We start from the raw sequence: 18,594 nt of genomic DNA on the forward strand, positions 1-18,594 counted from the left end.
TTTTCACCTAGTTGATTTTGGCCCTACTGCAGGATTAGGGATATCCCAGCCCTGAACAATTTTTGTGGAGTCAGGCCTGGGTTTTAAAGGACTCATGGTTCATGAGTCCATGGTCCCTCCGAGGTGTGTGATCCATCGCCTGAATGAGGGAACTTCTTGAGAGAGAAGTTCAAAAGTTTTTTACTCTCATGCAATCAATTCCCTCCCCATCTATTGCTCAGGAATCCTCTTCCTTTCATAGTAACCAATGCCAATAATGCAGAGTGAGGCTTGGTTGTAAGATTAGATGCACATTAGACAGCGGAAACAGCTTTCCACTTGTGAAAACATTGCAGTTCCTGACAGTCCCTCTGAATGTCAAGAACACTTTCTGGGGATGGTCTGCCTGACTCTGGTTTTCGCCTGCTCTCTCAAAATGAAAATCCCACATTTGCTGGCACATTTTCCCGAGGTGGGCATGCTGGACCAGGAAATTCCCAAATTGCTGTTACGCATCCCAAAATTAAAAATTCAGTATATTGGGAGAACTTAGACAGAAGTCCATAAATTATGAAATGTTCTGAAGTACATTTTGCAATAATTTGAAACATAGACCAAGCAAAAAATAAAGTTGTTAATCTTGGTATGAAGCAAGAAAGAGCTTTTTTCCTTTGAGATATAAGGATTTCTCGCTTTAAGTTCCTCAGTATTTAAAGTAGCTGAACCTAAAATGAAAGTACTGAAGGGTAAACTTGAAACTCATAGCTAGCTCTCTGGTGAGGTGGAGACGTTGGTGGTGAAATTGCTGTTACAATTAACATGCCATTATAAATACCCTCCAAATATTAATAGAATGGAAAACAATCTAGTTTCCCTACAAGGTGGCTAATCCATTCTAGCAATGTTATAGCCAAATGACAAGTTGAAAATTAATTCCATATCGTCAACAGGACAAATTGATTGTATCATAAATTAGTTAGGATACCTTTACACTATGAGTTAATTAAACTAGTTAGGATACCTTTTTGCTATGTGCTAATTAAACTCTGCATAGCCAAAGTGTTAGCAAAAAAGTGAGACATTAATATAAAACTCCAATCATAAACATGCCATTTAATATTCCTCATCAATGCAATTTCAATCGAGGATAATTGGATATCTGTTTTTGGGCTGTACAGATCTGGCGAATTCTCCCATAGATTCTAGTTCTAGATGGATATCTGAACTAGAGGATTACTTTGGATATAGTACACATCATATACATATAAGAACTTATTATGATAGGCTCCAGAAGATTCTTTCATCTACAAGTTCTGTTGCGTGCACAATTTTACAAACAGAACTTTCTAAAAAAAGCACACTTGTTTATTTATTTGTTAGGCAAAAGCACTTCATAATTTTAAGATATAATTCTGGAATGGTTATTTTTCTGTCTTCTTGCTATGAATGACTAGATTTGTAAGTGCATTGCTCGGAGTGGAATTTTCCCTTATTTTGTTTGAATGTGGGGTTGAGCAATTAATTGGTGACTAACATGCCATCCCCACTGCTGAAAACTTATCAATTGCCCACCAATCAGCTCATTATAAGCTGAAAGATGGACCTGGGCAGGTTTCTCTGTGAATTACTAGTCTTGACACCAGCAGTCCAGGTCATCAAGAAGCAAGCAGCCAGAGACCAGTTGCTTCTGGGTTCTAAAGTCTGTCAGTCAAAGCCTACTCCTTGGAGATCCTTTAGGGAGAAGCTAAGAATTTTTTATACTCTTTTTACCTGTTTGGGAACATTTAGAAAGAGGGGTTCAAGGTTTGGAAGCAAGGACAGGTTGTCCCCCTATCCATGCCTCAGTTTCCCCAAGATTGGAATAATCAGAAGCCCCCCTTCCATCCCAGGTCACTATGGTTTCCCAGCCATGAAAATAAGTCACCAACTTTTTACCCACTGGAGAGGTAGGTGAGCAGGATGTGATGAGTTGAGTATCATAAGTGGCTCTTAATTGACCTCCTAAGAGCCTTCATTGATGGCAGTTCAGGAAGCTTACCTATGGACCTCTTTGCTCAGAATTTAATTCATGAGCTGGCAAGAAGGCGATGAGTTTCTATTCAGGGCTAATTATTTCCCTCTCTCTCCACCTCTGCAGAAGGGCAAATCTTAACCAAAAATTAAAAGGTCATTATTAATCCAGAGCATCATAATGCCAGCCTCCAAAAAGGGTTGGATTTGTGGTTTAATCTAACCTACAAAGCTATTTTTTGACTAAATCGTTGCAGACACTGGGGGAAGTTCAAGCTTTATTAGCAAAGTTTTTGATAAACTTGTGTTAACTAGAGTTAGCGGATTCCTAATGTTGACAAAGTACCTCAGTTGGCTGTCAATTGGCACATTATTTAATACCTTTGTCAGATACTATTTTGTGTAATGTACTATGGCTATCTAGAAATAAATTTTTTTGATATGCCAACACTTACATTAAGGTCGTGTTACACATCCTTATGCATAAATCAACTATTTAATGACCTGAAAAACTGCCAAAAGATCTAGTTACTTTAATGTCAGTAACTTGGAGGTTGCATGCATTTTCAAAAGTGAGAAATAGAAATGTAAAATAGATAGGAATAATGAAATCAAACCTTGGTTTTTCACTGCATCAAAAGCAAAACAATATGTTTAGGAATTAGTAAATAGATCTTGTTTTGAAACAATGCAGTTTTTGACATTATGTTCATTCTCAGTGACATGGTATTAGATTTAGATGTTCATTCAGCAGAATGTCACAGGGGTCATCATGGCTGCTTTTTTAACAGTACTTTGAGTATTAATAATTATAATAAGGCAATTACAGCTTGGAATCATTCTCTGAATAAGGACAAAATGTACTCTTTGTGAAAATGTTTAGTCAACCTGTTCAGAGATGTTACGACACATCTCTGTAATAGATGGAATTCTACAGAGATGAGGAGGAAATATTTTTCTCGCAGGGTTGTGAATCAATGGAATTCACTATCTCAAAGTGTAGTGGATACTGGAACACTAAAAATTAGGAATGAGATAGCATGCAGAAGAGTTTAAATGATGCCGAGATATGATCAGTTGGCTGAATTGCCTACTGTTGGTCCAAAATCCACTACTACAGCACCCCACGTGCATTGTAAGCTTGGTTATTTGTAGTGGACCATCACCGTATGTAATATGTTACATATTGCCTTTTCAAGCAATAATTACACAAATCCCACAGTGGCATGTCATATTCTAACTTCATAAATTAATGGAAAATATCCTCAGGTTGGAGGAGTAAAAGAAATACATCAAGATCCTTCAACCTACTTGGTAAGAAGACATGGCTGGATATTGGACCATCACCCCTGGCACCTGATTTCCCTGCTGGTTGTTCAACAGGTTCTGACTCTGTGGTGATTGTTGCACTCCCATCAGACCTTGGAACCCTTGCTGCTGATTTGGCAACACAGCTTGGAAACCTGGAAAGAGCAAGTTGGTTACAATGCTTATCTTTGAACTGAACCTTGTCTACCAAAATGTTTTGCAAGCTGTAACACTGGAATTAAAAATATATATTATTTTATCTGACAACTAAAAGCTTTGGTGTAAATATGTGGAAAAAGCAGTTACAGTAGTAATCAAACTGTCTGTAGATAACAGCAATTAAAACAATAATGGTGCATTCAAGATGTTTTTGAACTCAAAATAACTCTGCCAAAGACAATCATAATTTAAAATATGTACCCCTAATTAACCATTACCACCACATGCAGAATCATCTTCCCTGATCAGATTTGAACTTAACAATATGTTAAAATAACCCTCTGATGTCTGGAAAAAGCCTTTAACAGACCTCTCAAGCCCACTGAATGAATAATCCAAATGTGAATTTGTTGATTGAATATCCTGGGATCATTTATCAAAGACTCTCTGGTGTGGATTATCTTGTACACTTGGAGACTGGGACTTCCTTTTACTTTATTTTCGTGTGGCGTGGGTACGACTGGCTAGGCTAACATTTGTTGTTCATCAGTGTTTGCCCTGGAGAAAGCAGTGGTGAGCTGACTTCTTGAAACACTGTAGAAGGCACACCCATAGCGCTATTAGAAGTGAGTTCCATGATTTTATAGAACATAGAACGATACAGTGCAGTAAAGACCCCTCGGCCCTCGATCTTGCGCCAACCTGTGAAAATAATCTGATGCCCATCTAACCTACACTACTCCATTATTATTCAAATGAATGTCCGATGCCCATTTAAATGCCCTTAATGTTGGCAAGTCTACTACTGTTGCAGGCAGACCATTCAACGCCCCTACCATTCTCTGAGTGATGAAACTACTCCTAATATCTGCCCTAAATCTATCAGCCCTCAATTTAAAGCTATGTCCCGTTGTGTTAGCCTTCACCATCCAAGGAAAAAGGCTTTCACTGTTCATCCTATCCAGCCCTCTGATTATCCTTAAGTCATTCTCAACCTTCTCTCCAACGAAAACAACCTCAGTTCCCTTAGCCTTTCCTCGTAAGACCTCCTTTCCATACCAAGCAACATCCTAGCTGATTTCCTCTGAACCCTTTCCAAGGCTTCCACATCTTTCCTATAATGCTGTGATCAGAACTGTACACAGTACTCCAGGTGCGGCCTTCCCAGTATCTTGTACAGTTGAAGCATGACCTTGTGGATCCGAAACCCAATTCCCCTACCAATGAAAGCCAACACACCATATGCCTTCTTAACAACCCCATCAACCTGGGTGGAAACTTGCAGGGATTTATGCACCTGGACACAGTGGTCTCTCTGTTCATCTACACTACCAAGAATTTTACCATTAGCTCAGTACTCTACATTTCTGTTATTACTTCTTCACACTTTTCCGTATTAAACTCGATTTTCCACTTCTCAGCCCAGTTCTCAATTTAGCTATGTCCCTTTGTAACCCACAACATCCTTCGGCATTTTCCACAACTCTGCCTGCCTTAGTGTCTTCTGCAAATTTACTAGCCTATCCTTCTAAGCTCACATCCAGATCATTTATAAAAATGACAAACATCAGTTGCCCCAAAACAGATTCTTGTGGCACACCACTGGTAACTGAGCACCAGGATGAACATTTCCCATCAACCAACACCCTCTATCTTCTTTCAGCTAGCCAATTTCTGATTTAAACCATTAAATCGCCTTCAATCCTGAAGGTGATTTTGTGCAATAGCCTACTGTGTGGTACCTTATCAAATGCCTTACTGAAGTCCATATATACCACATCAACCCCTTTACCTTCATCCACCTGTTTTGTCACCTTCTTAAAGAATTCAATAAGGTTAGTGAGACATGACCTACCCTTCACAAAACTGTGTTGACTATCCCTAATCAGATTATTCTTTTCCAGATGATTATAAATCCTATTCTCTTATAACCTTTTCCAACGCCTTAACCACAACCGAAGTAAGGCTCACTGGCCTATAATTACCAGGGTTGGCCCAACTACCCTTCTTAAACAAATAAACAACATTTGTGATCCTCCAATCTTCTGGCACTACTCCTGTCAACAATATTGACAAAGATCGAACTCAAAGGCTCTGCAATCTCCTCCATGGCTTCCCAGAGAATATGAGGATAAATCCCATCTGACCCAGGGGTCTTATCTATTTTCAGATCTTCCAAAATTGCTAAAACCTCCTCTTTGTCAACCTCAATCCCATTTAATCTTGTAGCCTGTGTCTCCGTATTCTCATGAACATTGCCCTTTTCCAATGTGAATACTGACGAAAAGTATTCATTAAGTGCTTCCCCTATGTCCTCAGATTCCACACACAACTTTCTACTACTGTCTTTGATTGGCCCTAATCTTACTCTAGTCATTCTTTTACTCCTGATATACCTATAGAAGGCCTTAGGGTTCTCCTTGATCCTATCCACCAACAACTTCTCATGTCCTCTCCTGGGTCTTCTTAGCCCTCTCTTCAGATCTTTTCTGGCTAACTTATAACACTCAAGCCCCTTAGCTGAGCCTTCAGGCCTCACCCTCACATAAGCCTCCTTCTTCCTCTTGACAACAGCTTCAACTTCTTTAGTAAACTATCGCTTCCTCTCTCTACAACTCCCTCCTTGTCTGATAGGTATGTACTTATCAAGGACCCACAGTAACTGTTCCTTGAATGAGCTTCACATTTCAATTGTGTCCAACCCCTGCAGCTTTCTTCCCCATCCTATGCATCCTAAAACTTACATAATTGCACCATAATCATCTTTCCCCCAGTTATACCTCTTTCCCTGCAGTATATACCTATCCCTGCCCATTCCTATTGTAAACATAATCGATTTATGGTCACTATCACCAAAGTACTCACCTACCTCCAAATCTAACACCAGGCCAGGTTCATTCCCCAGTACCTTTACCATCATCCCTGTTCTTGCCGAAACATCTAAATCCCTGAATCTGCAACAAACATTCCTGTCCCTCCTCTAGCCATGTCTCTGAAATGACTACAACATTGAACTCCCAGGTACCAACCCATGCTGCAAGGTCACCCACCTTATTCTGGTTGCTCCTGCCATTGAAGTACACACATTCCAAACCAACATCCAGATTGCCAGTGCCCTCTTGCAACCTTGTAAACTTATCCCTGACCTCACTACCCTCAATCTCCTGTAGACTGGAACTACAATTCAGGTTCCCATCCCCCTGCTGCATTAGTGTAAAACCCCCAAAGAGCATTAGCAAATTTTGTCTCAGCAGTGTAGATTCAAAGGGTCTCAAATGGGCAGCACCTGAAAATGGCATTTGAGTCTTGTAATGTATGATTACTCCATGTCTGTGATACAGCAGCACGGTGGCTCAGTGGATTGCACTGCTACTTCACAGCACTAGGGCCCCAGGTTCGATTCCAGCCTTGGGTGACTGTCTGTGTGGAGTTTGCACATTCTCCTTGTGTTTGTGTGCGTTTCCTCTAGATGCTCTGGTTTCTTCCCACAGTCCAAAGATGTGCAGGTGAGGTGAACTGGCCATGCTAAATTGCCCATAGTGTTAGGTGCATTAGTCAGAGGGAAATGGGTCTGGGTGGGTTACTCTTCGGAGGGTCGGTTTGGGCTGAAGGGCCTGTTTCCACACTGTAATCTAATCTAAGCAGCAAGTTCATTTTGTGCTGCTATTCATGAGTATGACTTAATAGTGTCACAGAGTCAATGAGATGTACAGCACAGAAACAGACCCTTTGGTACAACTCCTCCATGCCGATCAGATATCCTAAATTTAGCAAGTCCCATTTGCCAACACTTGGCTCATATCTCTCTAAACCCTTCCTCTTTATGTACCTATCCAGATGCCTTTTAAATGTTGTAATTGTACCAGCCTCCACATTCCTTCTTGGAGCTCACTCCACACACGCACCCTACTTTTCATGAAAAAACTGCCCCTTAGGTCCTTTGTAAATCTTTCCTCTCTTATCCTAAACCTATGCCTTCTAGTTCTGGACTCCCCCTTGCCAGGGTAAAGACCTTGTCTATTTACTCTATCTATGTCCCTCATGATTTTAACAACATCTAGAAGGTCACCCCTCAGCATCCAACGCTCCAGGGAAAACAGCCTTAGCCTATTCAACCTCTCCCTCTAGCGCAAATACTCCAATGCTGGATACATCCTTGTAAGTCTTTTCTGAACCCTTCCATGTTTCACAATACCCTTCCAATAGAAGGGACACCATAATTGCACACGATATTCCAGAAGAGGCCTAACCAATATCCTGTACAGTCACAACATGACCTCCTATACTCAATGCTCTGACCAATAAAGGAAAGCATATCAAATGCCTTCTTCACTATCTACCTGCGACTCCACTTTCAAGGAACTGTGAACCTGCTCTCCAAGGTCTCTTTGCTCAGCAACACTCCCCAGCATGTTAGCCTTATCTTTCCAATGTCTGCAACAAATGTTAATGACACAGATGAATATAGTTGCACATCTCAGCAAGGACTATAGAAACGTGAGACACTAAAACAAGTTAAAGGTGGTCCACCCTATTTAAAATCAGTCTCCATCTGTGTAAGGGGGAGATGTACTGTAGCTGGAGCAGGTGATAGGAATCCTTTTGGAAATAGAGATGGGTAGAGTGTGGCAGAAGTAATGGGATCTCATTTGCCAACTGGAAAGCCAGCAAGATCTCCGTGTTACCGCTTTTTGAGAAGGCTCGCATTTAGTTTTTAATGTACAGAAGCCTTGAAATCAAGGTAAAGTTCTTTTGGATCTGCCTCACTACTTATAAATGTAAGTTAATTTGAACAACTCAAAACGCACCAATCAGTTGTGTAAAATTAGCAACTGGCTACAGGGCCCCATCAGCAACTAAGTTAAAATAGCTGATGCTCCTTTAAATACAATTAATAGGGTGTCCAACTATTACTGGACAAATGTTCAGTCATACATCGTTAAGAGACGGTATTAACTGAAGTCATGAGCTCCAAAAAAGCAGCCACTGCTTCATATCAGCATTACCTACAGACTGACATCATAATCTCATTACTCTGCATAACCTCTGGTATACATTCACTACATACATCCCTTCATCAATTTGAAATCTGGTATGACACGTTCCAGAATTGTACATGCACACAGATGTCATTGCAAACCTTTAACAACAATGGTAGTATCAAAGAAATGGTGGGTACAGACTGTACTTTTTTTTATCAAAAGACTGCTCATTTCTCTATCTTACAGATCTCATCATAATAAATGAAAAAAATGGTAATCAGCCCATTAAATCTCCATGCTACTTTCATCATTATAAATCTCATGGATTGCTTATTAAAGCTATGCTCATTAATATAACTGCTGACTCTAACCATCCCCTTTCATTCTTCTAGTGATAATTCACATTATGTGCTTGTGTTGCTAATTTGCCAGCTTTCTGAAGAATCTTGAAAGCAAATAATCTTGAAAATTTCTATCTGTCCAACCATAACTTCTGTCTCAGTCAGGAAATGCACAATTTTAAACATTTCTTTATCATGGAGTGAGAGAGGCAAACAGACAGTACAGAAGAGATCTTTCAGCCCATTGTGTCTGCATCAATCTATCTAAACAAATCCCACTTCCCAGCACTTGACCCATAGCCTTGACTGTTATTACATTTCAAATGCTCAGCCATGGACTTTTTAAAGGCTGAGATGTTTCTCACTTGTACTACTCTCTTCACAGTGCATTCCCACCTTCCTCTGTTTGAACAAACCTTTGCTCAACTCCTCTCTCAACCTCCTGTCCTTAATCTTAAAATTATGCTTCCTTGTCATTGACCCGTCAACTAAGTGATTTAGCTGCTTCTGTTCACAATCGCCGTGCCTCTTATAATAATCATACACATCAGCTTCCCCTCAGCCTTGCCTGCTCTGAAGAAAACAATCTGAGTCTTTCCTACCTCTCTTCATAGCTAAACTGCTCCATCCAAGCAACATCCTAATGAACATTTTCTGCATCCTCTCCTCTGCATCACATCCTTCCTATCATGAGGCAAACAAAACTAGACACAGTACTCCAGCTATGGCCTAACCAAAGTTTTATACACCTCCAACATAACTTACTTGTTTTTAGAATGTATGCCATGATTGAAGATGAAATAAATGCCTTCTTAACTACCCTATTATTCTACTGATTTTCAGGGATTCATGGATAAACACCCCAAGGTCTCTCTGTTCCTCTGATATTCCTAATTTCCTGTCATTCATTGAGCTCTTATTACTTCTTTCAAAATGCATCACCTCACACTTTCCAGTATTAAATTCCTTCTGCCACTGACCTGCCCATCTGATCAACCCTTCTATATCTTCCTATAACCAAAACTGTCATTAGTAACCACCTAGCCAATTTTTGTGTCATCTGCATACATACTTATCATTTCCCACAAATTCTCAACACAATAAGGAAGCCAATACTGATCTCAGTGGTATGCCACTGAACACTGGCCTCCAGTCATAAAACAGACTTCTACCAACACCCTCTCTCTCTTACTACTAAGCCAGTTTTGGATCCAACTTACGAAGTTACCCTGAGTCCTGAGTTTACTTCCTTTATCAGTCTCCCGTGTGGAACCTTGTCAAAGACAGTGAGGGTTCTCTGGATTAGTTGCTCCTACATTTCACCTTAAAGAATAAATATTGGGCCTGTATTCATCACATTTGCTTTTTGAATTCTTCCACCCACACCCCCACCCCTCTAATCAGTTTTAAATTTTCCCACAGGTAGCTATTCCCAGTCTGCTTCGACCAAGGTCTAACTTCATCTAATCCAAATCTTTGTTTTGTAGATCATCTTCATCCTTTTCCATAACAAACTTCAATCACACTATATTGGCTGCTATCACAGCTGCTTCTGTCCAATGTTATCTGAGTATTTATTCATTATATATTTCCATTTCTCTAATATCCTTCTTGTGTGAAATGTCTAAAGCTATACTCAGTACGACAACCAAAGTCTTGTACATCTTCAACATTATTTCCTTTGCTCTTAAATTAAGAGCTGCTTGGTATAAACTTGGGCAAAGTCTGCACATTGGACAAACTCAATATATTTTCCCTGCACTCTGAAGATAGTCACATATTTTAGCTGGGTGCACACTTCTAGCTCAGGGACAGCTAGGCTTGCATGCAGATAGACACACATACCTCTCATGCATCTATACAATGTGCATCTTAAGACTCTTCGCTTGTTTTGTTAGCACTCACTCATTTTTAATTTACTTAGAGTCGGCCAGTCACTGGCTGCACCATATTGCTTTCTTAGCATGTACAGCTTCAGAAACAAAAACAGAAATTGCTGGAGAAACTCGCAGGTCTGGCAGCACCTGTGAAGGGAAAGCAGAGTTAACATTTCACATCTAGTTCTGAACAGGGGTCATTAAACCTGAAATAGTGATTCAGTGAACCTTTCTCTCCATAGATGCTGTCAGACATGCATGCATGAAAAATGTGGTGCTGGAAAAACACAGCAGGCCAGGCAGCATCCGAGGAGCAGGAGAATCGACATTTCGGGCATAAGCCCTTCTTCATGTATGCTTCTCCAGCAAGTTGTTTTTTATTTCAGATTTCCAGCACCTGCAATTTTTTTGCTTTTTGCTCACTGGCTTCAGTACTGACTTAAAGGCTGCCAGTCTTTGTGTGGGTTGCATTGCTTTTTAGCTCAGAGTGTTTTCAGTGCTAAGCTACAGGCTGGCAGCTCCTATGGCTTGCATTGCTTTTTAAAACTGAGGGAAAGGCAGGCAGCCCGTCACATTGGGAAGCTCTACACGGTTCATGGGCTTGGATATAACACTGTGTGATACTGTTTTACTTCAACATCACACTTGCACAATACAACAGTCGTTTACTTTGTAAATGCATGAGGTAATTCAAATCCTAATTTGGTCTGTGATTAGGGACAGGAGCGTGTGAATGTAGATGAGACAGAAGTCAGGATACAGGAGATAATGTTCAAGGAGCCTGACACCCTGCAATTGTCCAAAATTTAAGAAGTTTTTGTAAGCAATATGGATGAGAGTGGGGACTGAAGGAGCTATGAACAGACTGACCATGGCAAAGGAACTTGAAATGAAAGGGAAGAGTTGTAGTTGTCCTGTTTTTGGTGCCAACACTATCGATAAATTCAGACAGGAGGTTCTGCAGGAAGAATTTGAGCAGTTTGGAGCTAAATTAACTGAAAGTGAAAATAAGGTTCATAGAATGAGGCTGAAGAAATAATACTCGGAAACTAGGAAATGGCTGAGGAGCTAAACAAATACTTGGCATCAGTCTTCCCATTAGAAGACACTAAGAATAATCCAAAGATATTATATGATCAAAAGGCAAAAGATGGCTAAGAAATAAATATAATATCATGAAAGAAAAAGTATTAGAGAAATTGGGACTAAAGGCTAATAATCTGAATCGGATTGGTTGCATTCAAGAACGTTTAAAGAATTAGCTTTAGAAATAATGGATGCACTAGTAGTAACCTTCTGAAAATACTTAAATTCTCAAAGTCCCAGAGTATTGGAAACCAACCAATGTAATATGCTTGTTCAAACAGAGAGGGAGACAAATAATAGGTAACTATAGATCAGCTAGCATAACATCTGTCATTGGGAAAAGGTTAGAGTCCATTATAAAGGATGTAATAGCAGAGCATTTCAGAAATACAAAATATAGTCAAGCAGAATCAACATGGCATCATGACGAGGAAATCATGCCTGACACAATTATTAGCATTCTTTGAAGATATAACAAATGATAAGAAATATATATTTGGATTTTTTAAAGGTGTTTGAAGAGAAACACAGAATGTGAGGTTATGTTAATAAGAGCCCATAGTGTCAGGGGGCAGTATATTTGCATGCAGAGAGGATTGGCTATCTAAAAGATAACAGAGATCAGGATAAAGGGTTCATTTTCAAGATGGCAACTGGTAACTAGTGGAGTGCCATGGGGATCAGGGACCACAATCATTTGCAATATATATTAATAGTTTGGACGACATAAGTTAATGTACATAGCCAAGTTAACAGATGACATTAAAATAGGGGAGAATGCAAGCGGTGAGGAAACTAGGAAATGGAGACAAAAGCAACAAAGGGACATAAACAGGTTATGGGTGTGGGCAAAAACTTGTCAGATGGAATATAAAGTGAGAAAATGTGACAGGGCAGGGAAAATAGAAGAGCTGGATGTTATTGAAATCGAGAAAGACTACACTCGGAGATTTGGAAGTCTTCATAAATAAATCACAAAAAGATAGCAGATAATAGTGTAGACAATTTGACTGGTGGCCTTTATTGCAATGGGAATGGAGTATGAAAATACGAAAGTCTTACTAAAACTTTACGAGGTATCAGTTAGGCAACATTTAGATTGCTGTGAACAGTTTTGGCTGCCATGCTGAAGGATAGATATCCTGGCAATGGAGGCACTCCAGAAAATGTTCATGAGGCTGACTTCATAAATGAAGGGATTTTCCCATGAGGAGGGATTGAGTAGGTTGGACTTGTAGTTCTTGGAGTTGAGAAGAATGAGAGGTAACTTTATTGAAACATGCAAGATTCTGACAGAACTTTACAGGGTAGATTTTTAGACTCTCCAACAAGAGGAAACAACCTCTAAGACCAGAATCCATGATTTCTAAGTAAAAGACAGAGATGAGGAGAAATTTCTTCTCTTGGAGGTTAGTGAATCTGTTGAATTGCTAGCAGCAGATGGCTGTTGAGGTTGGGTTATTAAGTATATTCAAGGCTGAGATATACAGATGTTAATCTGCCAGGGAATCAAGGGTTATGAGGTAAAGGCAGGAAAATGGAGTTGTGAATTATCAGAGCTGAAAATGTGTTGCTGGAAAAGCGCAGCAGGTCAGCAGCATCCAAGGAGCAGGTGAATCGACATTTCGGGCATGAGCCCTTCTTCAGGAATGAGGAAAGTGTGTCTTTGAAAAAAACTCCTCGAAAAAATCTCCAGCATCTGCAGTCCTCACTTTCTCCTTGCGGATTATCAGATCAGCCATGATCTCACTGAATGACAGAGTAGGCCCAGTGGGGCAAATGCTTTACTTCTGTGCTTTCCTTACACAGACAAAAAAATGGGGTGGCACCATGGTTCAACGTTTAGTACTGCTGCTTCACAGCATCAGGAATCCAATTTCAATTCCACCGTTGAGTGACAGTCTGTGTGGAGTTTGCACATTCTCTCTGAGTCTGCGTTGGTTTGCTCCAGTTTCCTCCCACTGTCTAAAATGTGCAGGTTAGGTAGATTGGCCATGCTAATAATGTCCAGGATGTGCAGGCTAGATAGATTAGCCATGGAAAATGCAGGGAAAGAGTAGGGTGGTGGGTCTGTGTGGAATGCTCTTCACAGGATCAATGTGGTCAAATGAACTCCACTGTAGGGATTTTGTTCCTTTGTCTTATGGTCTTTAAGCAAGTAGCCAAACTTTAAAGTCAAAGAACAGCAGTCATGGGTGGGGCCATGGGGATTATGGTCAGTCAGGAAGTGGTGCACAGTTAGTTAAAGGATTCATCTGATGCCAGTCTAGGGGTTTGGCCAGTTAGTTAGTCACAGAGTCTGGGAAACATGTCCTTGTAGATAAGGTCAGTCTTGCAAGTCAAGGACAACAAGTCTAGAGATTACAGGTAGGTCAGCATGCCTCCTATGGTGACATCTGTGAGGGCATGGTCTCATTTAGGGTAGACTGGTCAAGTCAGTCAATGGTGTGGGCAATGATCAGTCCTGAAGGTTTACTTACTAGTAGACCATAAGACATAGGAACAGAAGTTAGGCCATTCAGCCCATCAAGTCTGCTCCATGATTCAATCATGGCTGATAAGTTTCTCAACCCTATTGTCCTGCTTTCTCTCCATAACCCTTGATCCCTTAATAATCCAGAATTTATCTATTTCAGTCTTAAATACACTCAATGACCTGGCCTTCACAGCCTTCTGTGGCAATAATTTCCATAGATTCTCCACTTTCTGACTGAAGCTGAAGTAGTCAGAAGTCAGTTCCTGGAGTCCCCGAGGAAGCAGGTAATTCAAGTCTGGGAATAGAATTTATTGCGGTGAGGAAATGGTTACAGTGGTAGGGGACATTTCTATATAGAAGGGTAGAACCTCACAGACAATGAGAGAGGATTGGGGGCTCATGGGGTGGGAGTCTTACAGGTCATGGACATTCTGGCCTCGACAAGGGTTGGGTGGGGGTGGGTCATCGATTAACAGAAACTGGGCCAAACTCATTTGGGCCACAGGTTTAGCAACACAATGGGAAATAGGAAGGATAGCTGAGAGTCTGGTCTCTCAAGTAAACCCTGCAAGACACTCATCGCAACGCAGATTGGAACTTTTCCACAACAGATTGTAAGCCAACTGCACAAAATGGCTGAAACCACATGGAAAGTGGGTGGAGTAAGTTCTTTTTTTTTGGAGGCCAGAGTAATAATCTTGGAACTGCCACTTGTCCCTGATGCAGAATTAACTTATCTTAGCATTAGCATGCTCAGGGATACTTTATCCAAGGCCTTTTGAAAATCTAGTGAAGTGACATCAATTGCATTCCCATTATCAATCATGTGACCCCATGACCTTCCTATGTGAATTTCTCCAAAAAGTCAATAAGATTGAATCAATGCAATAAGCAAGATTTTTCATTTTGAAATCCATGCTTGCTTTTTGTTATTATCTTTCTCATTTCTAAATGATCTCCAAGAATTCTTACAGTTTCATAAGAATTCTATTATTTTTCCTACAACAATATTAAGCTGACTGGTCTATAATTTCCGGAGAATGTTCTGGCCAATTTTTAAACATAGGAATTATGTGAAATATCTGCCAACCCACTGGCACTATTCCATTTCCTAATTAATTATTAAAACATGTGATAATATCTGCCTTATCTCTTTCTTTGATCTCTAAAATACATAGATGCAATCCATCCAGTCTAAGGACTTCATCCTGAATTTGATGAATTTATTCAATGCACCTTTTTCCCTTACAGTTTAAACACACATCTCAAAATCATCCCACTATTCATTGCCATAAATACCTTAACAAGATAATTATTTCACGTTTCTGCCATCTGTTGTGATCTGTAGTATCATCCAGTCAATTGTTTATTGGTTCTATTCTCATCCCCACCTGCTTTTTATATTGATTACTTTGTAAAATATTTCAACAGTTTATTTTATGCTCGCTGATTTTATTTTGTAGTTCCTCTTTGCCTTACTGATTGCTATATTGACTTCTATCCAGACCTCTTCAGATTCTGTCATATCATATAATTCTAGGCTGTCTATGTACATTATACATGCCTCTTCCGGAACCTAAACGTCATCATCTCTGTCATACATGGACAACCCCTTATTTTTAAATTATGACTCAGTTCTAATTTGCCCACAAGAGGAAAAATCCTTTCGACGTCCACCCATAAAAGTCCTCTCGAGATCTTATATATTTCAATTAAGTTACCTCTGTGCTTCTAAACTCCAGAGACTTATAGGCCTAGCCAAACTAATCTTTCTTTCTAAAGCAATCTACTCAATCTCAATTTGCTCATTAATCTAGTAAATCTTCCAAACCATCCTTCTGTAAGTACAGTGATTGTTCTGTATACAATAGACCAGATGATAGACCAGATATGACTCTGTCTGTCCAATATTCGCCACTATTCATCAAGTGTACATCAGAAGTATGTTGGAACATACTCCACTTGCCAGGATGAGTGCAGCTCTGTCAACAATCAAGAAGCCTGACATCATTCAAGACAAAGCAGTTCACTGTTTTGTCACTACCACCACCTTCAACAACAATGTGTTGCGGTAGCAGTGTATATCATCGACAAGATGCAATGCAGAAACTGATCAAGAGCTGGATGATTGGTGGTTGATTAATGTGATGCCACTGTTTAAGAAAGATAGTAAGGAAAAGTCAGGGAACTATCGACCAGTGAGCCTGACATTGGTGGTGGGCAAGTTGTTGGAGGGAATCCTAAGGTACAGGATTTATATGTACAGGTACACAATCCTTTATCCAAAATTCCGAAATCCGAAAAGCTCCAAAATCCAAAACATTTTTGTGGAGTGTGGAGCATCATTTTGGTGTCTGAACAGGTGACCCAACCTCACACCCACTCGAACCACGTCACACACATGTGTGATGTGGTGGTCTGGCCCAGCACTGGCAGGCATCAATTGTGTCTCAGCACTCATACTATTCACACATGCATCTGCTGTTAGATAATTCTTCTTTATTTGTGAAAATGTCATTTATTCTGAAATCCAAAATATTCCGAATTTCAAAAAACAACTTGCCCCAAGGATTTCGGATAAAGGATTGTGTACCTGTATTTTGAAAGGCAATGACTGATTGGGGATAGTCAACGTGGCTTTGTGTGTGGGAAATCATGTCTCACAAACTTTTTTGAAGAAGTAACAAAGAGGATTGATGAGAGCAGAATGGTGGATGTGATCGATGTGGATTTCAATAAGAAGTTCAACAAGGTCCCTCATGGGACACTGACTAACAAGGTTAGATTTCATGCAAGAACTATCCATTTGCATACAGAACTGGCTTGAAGGTAGAAGACAGAGAGTGGTGATGGAGAGTTGCCTTTCAGACTGGAGGCCTATGACTAGTGGAGTTCCACAAGGATTGGTCCTAGGTCCACCTTTTTTTGTCATTTATATAAATGATTTGGATGTGAATATAAGAGGTATACTTAGTAAGTTTGCAGAAGACACCAAAATTAGAGGTGTAGTGGACAGCGAAGAAGGTTACCTCAGAATACAACGGGATCTTTCTCAGATGGGCCATTGGGCTGAGGTGTGGCAGATGGCATTTAGTGTAGATAAATGTAACGTGCTGTATTTTGGAAAATCAAATCAGAGCAGGACGTATACACCTAATAGTAAGGTCCTGGGGAGTGTTGCTGAACATAGAGATCTTGGAGTGCAGGTTCATAGTTCCTTGAAAGTGGAGTCATAGGTAGATAGGATAGTGAAGAAGGCATTTGGTATGCTTTCCTTTATTGGTTAGAGCATTGAGTATAGGAGTTGAGAGGCCATGTTGTGACTGCACAGGACATTGGTTAGGCCACTTCTGGAATATTATGTGCAATTCTGGTCTCCCTCCTTTTGGAAGGATGTTGTGAAACTTAAAAGAGTTCCGAAAAAATTTACAAGGATGTTGCCTGAGTTGGAGGATTTGACCAAGTGGGAAAGGCTGAATAGGCTGGGGCTGCTTTCCCTGGAGCATCGGAGGTTGAGGGATGACCTTATAGGGGTTTATAAAATCATGAAGAGCATGGATAGGATGAATAGACTTTGTTTATTTATCCTATCCATGGGGTGGGAGTCCAGAACTACAGGGCGTTGGTTAAGGGGGAGAGGGGAAGGACATAAAAGGGATCTAAGGGGCAATCTTTTCATGTCGCGGGTGGTGCGTGCCTGGAATGAGCTGCCAGAAGAAGTGGTGGAGGTTTATACAATCACAACATTTAAAAGGCATATGGATGGGTATATGAATAGGAAGGGGTTAAAGGGATATGAACCAAGTGCTAGCAAATGGGACTAGATTATGTTGAGATATCTGGTCAGCATGGATGAGTTGGACTGAAGGGTCTGTTTCCATGCTGTACATCTCCATGACTCTGTAATAGCACCTTCCAAACCTACAATGTTCACCATCTATATGTTCAGAACAGCAGATACATGGGATCACCCCGCCTATAAATTCTCATTCAAGTTACACATCATCCTGAATTGTAACTGTTGCACTGTTCTTTCACTGCCACTGGGTCAGAATCCTAGAACTTCCTCTTTAGCACAATGTCCTGGAAAATCAAATCAGGGCAGGACCTATACACCTAATGGTAAGGTCCTGGGGAGTGTTGCTGAACATAGAGGTCTTGGAGTGCAGGTTCATAGGGACTGCAACGGTTCAAGAAAGTAGCTCACCACCATCTTCTTCAGGATGTAGCCAGCAATGCCCACATTTCCTGACTGGCTAGTTTCAAAAATCAATGACCTAAACGTAGGGGCATGATTAAATTTGCACAGAATAAAAATTGGCTGTGCCATTGATAATAAGGAAGAAAGCTGTAGACTAAGACAGGTTTTGCTAAAA

At 40.4% G+C, this 18,594-nt stretch overlaps 1 protein-coding gene across 22 annotated transcripts in view; it reads right to left on the reverse strand.

The window, feature by feature from the left end:
* LOC140477357 (cAMP-regulated phosphoprotein 21-like) overlaps positions 1 to 18,594 on the reverse strand; it is a 448,868-nt gene that overhangs the window by 4,085 nt on the left and 426,189 nt on the right. For all 22 annotated transcript variants that reach the window (XM_072571088.1, XM_072571084.1, XM_072571087.1 and 19 more), the window contains one exon: positions 3,301 to 3,452. In XM_072571088.1, coding sequence (XP_072427189.1) covers positions 3,301 to 3,452 — 152 coding nt within the window. The remainder of the gene's footprint in view (positions 1 to 3,300; positions 3,453 to 18,594) is intronic.

The sequence above is a fragment of the Chiloscyllium punctatum genome, chromosome 5 (assembly GCF_047496795.1).
Source record: "Chiloscyllium punctatum isolate Juve2018m chromosome 5, sChiPun1.3, whole genome shotgun sequence".
NCBI lineage: Eukaryota > Metazoa > Chordata > Chondrichthyes > Orectolobiformes > Hemiscylliidae > Chiloscyllium > Chiloscyllium punctatum.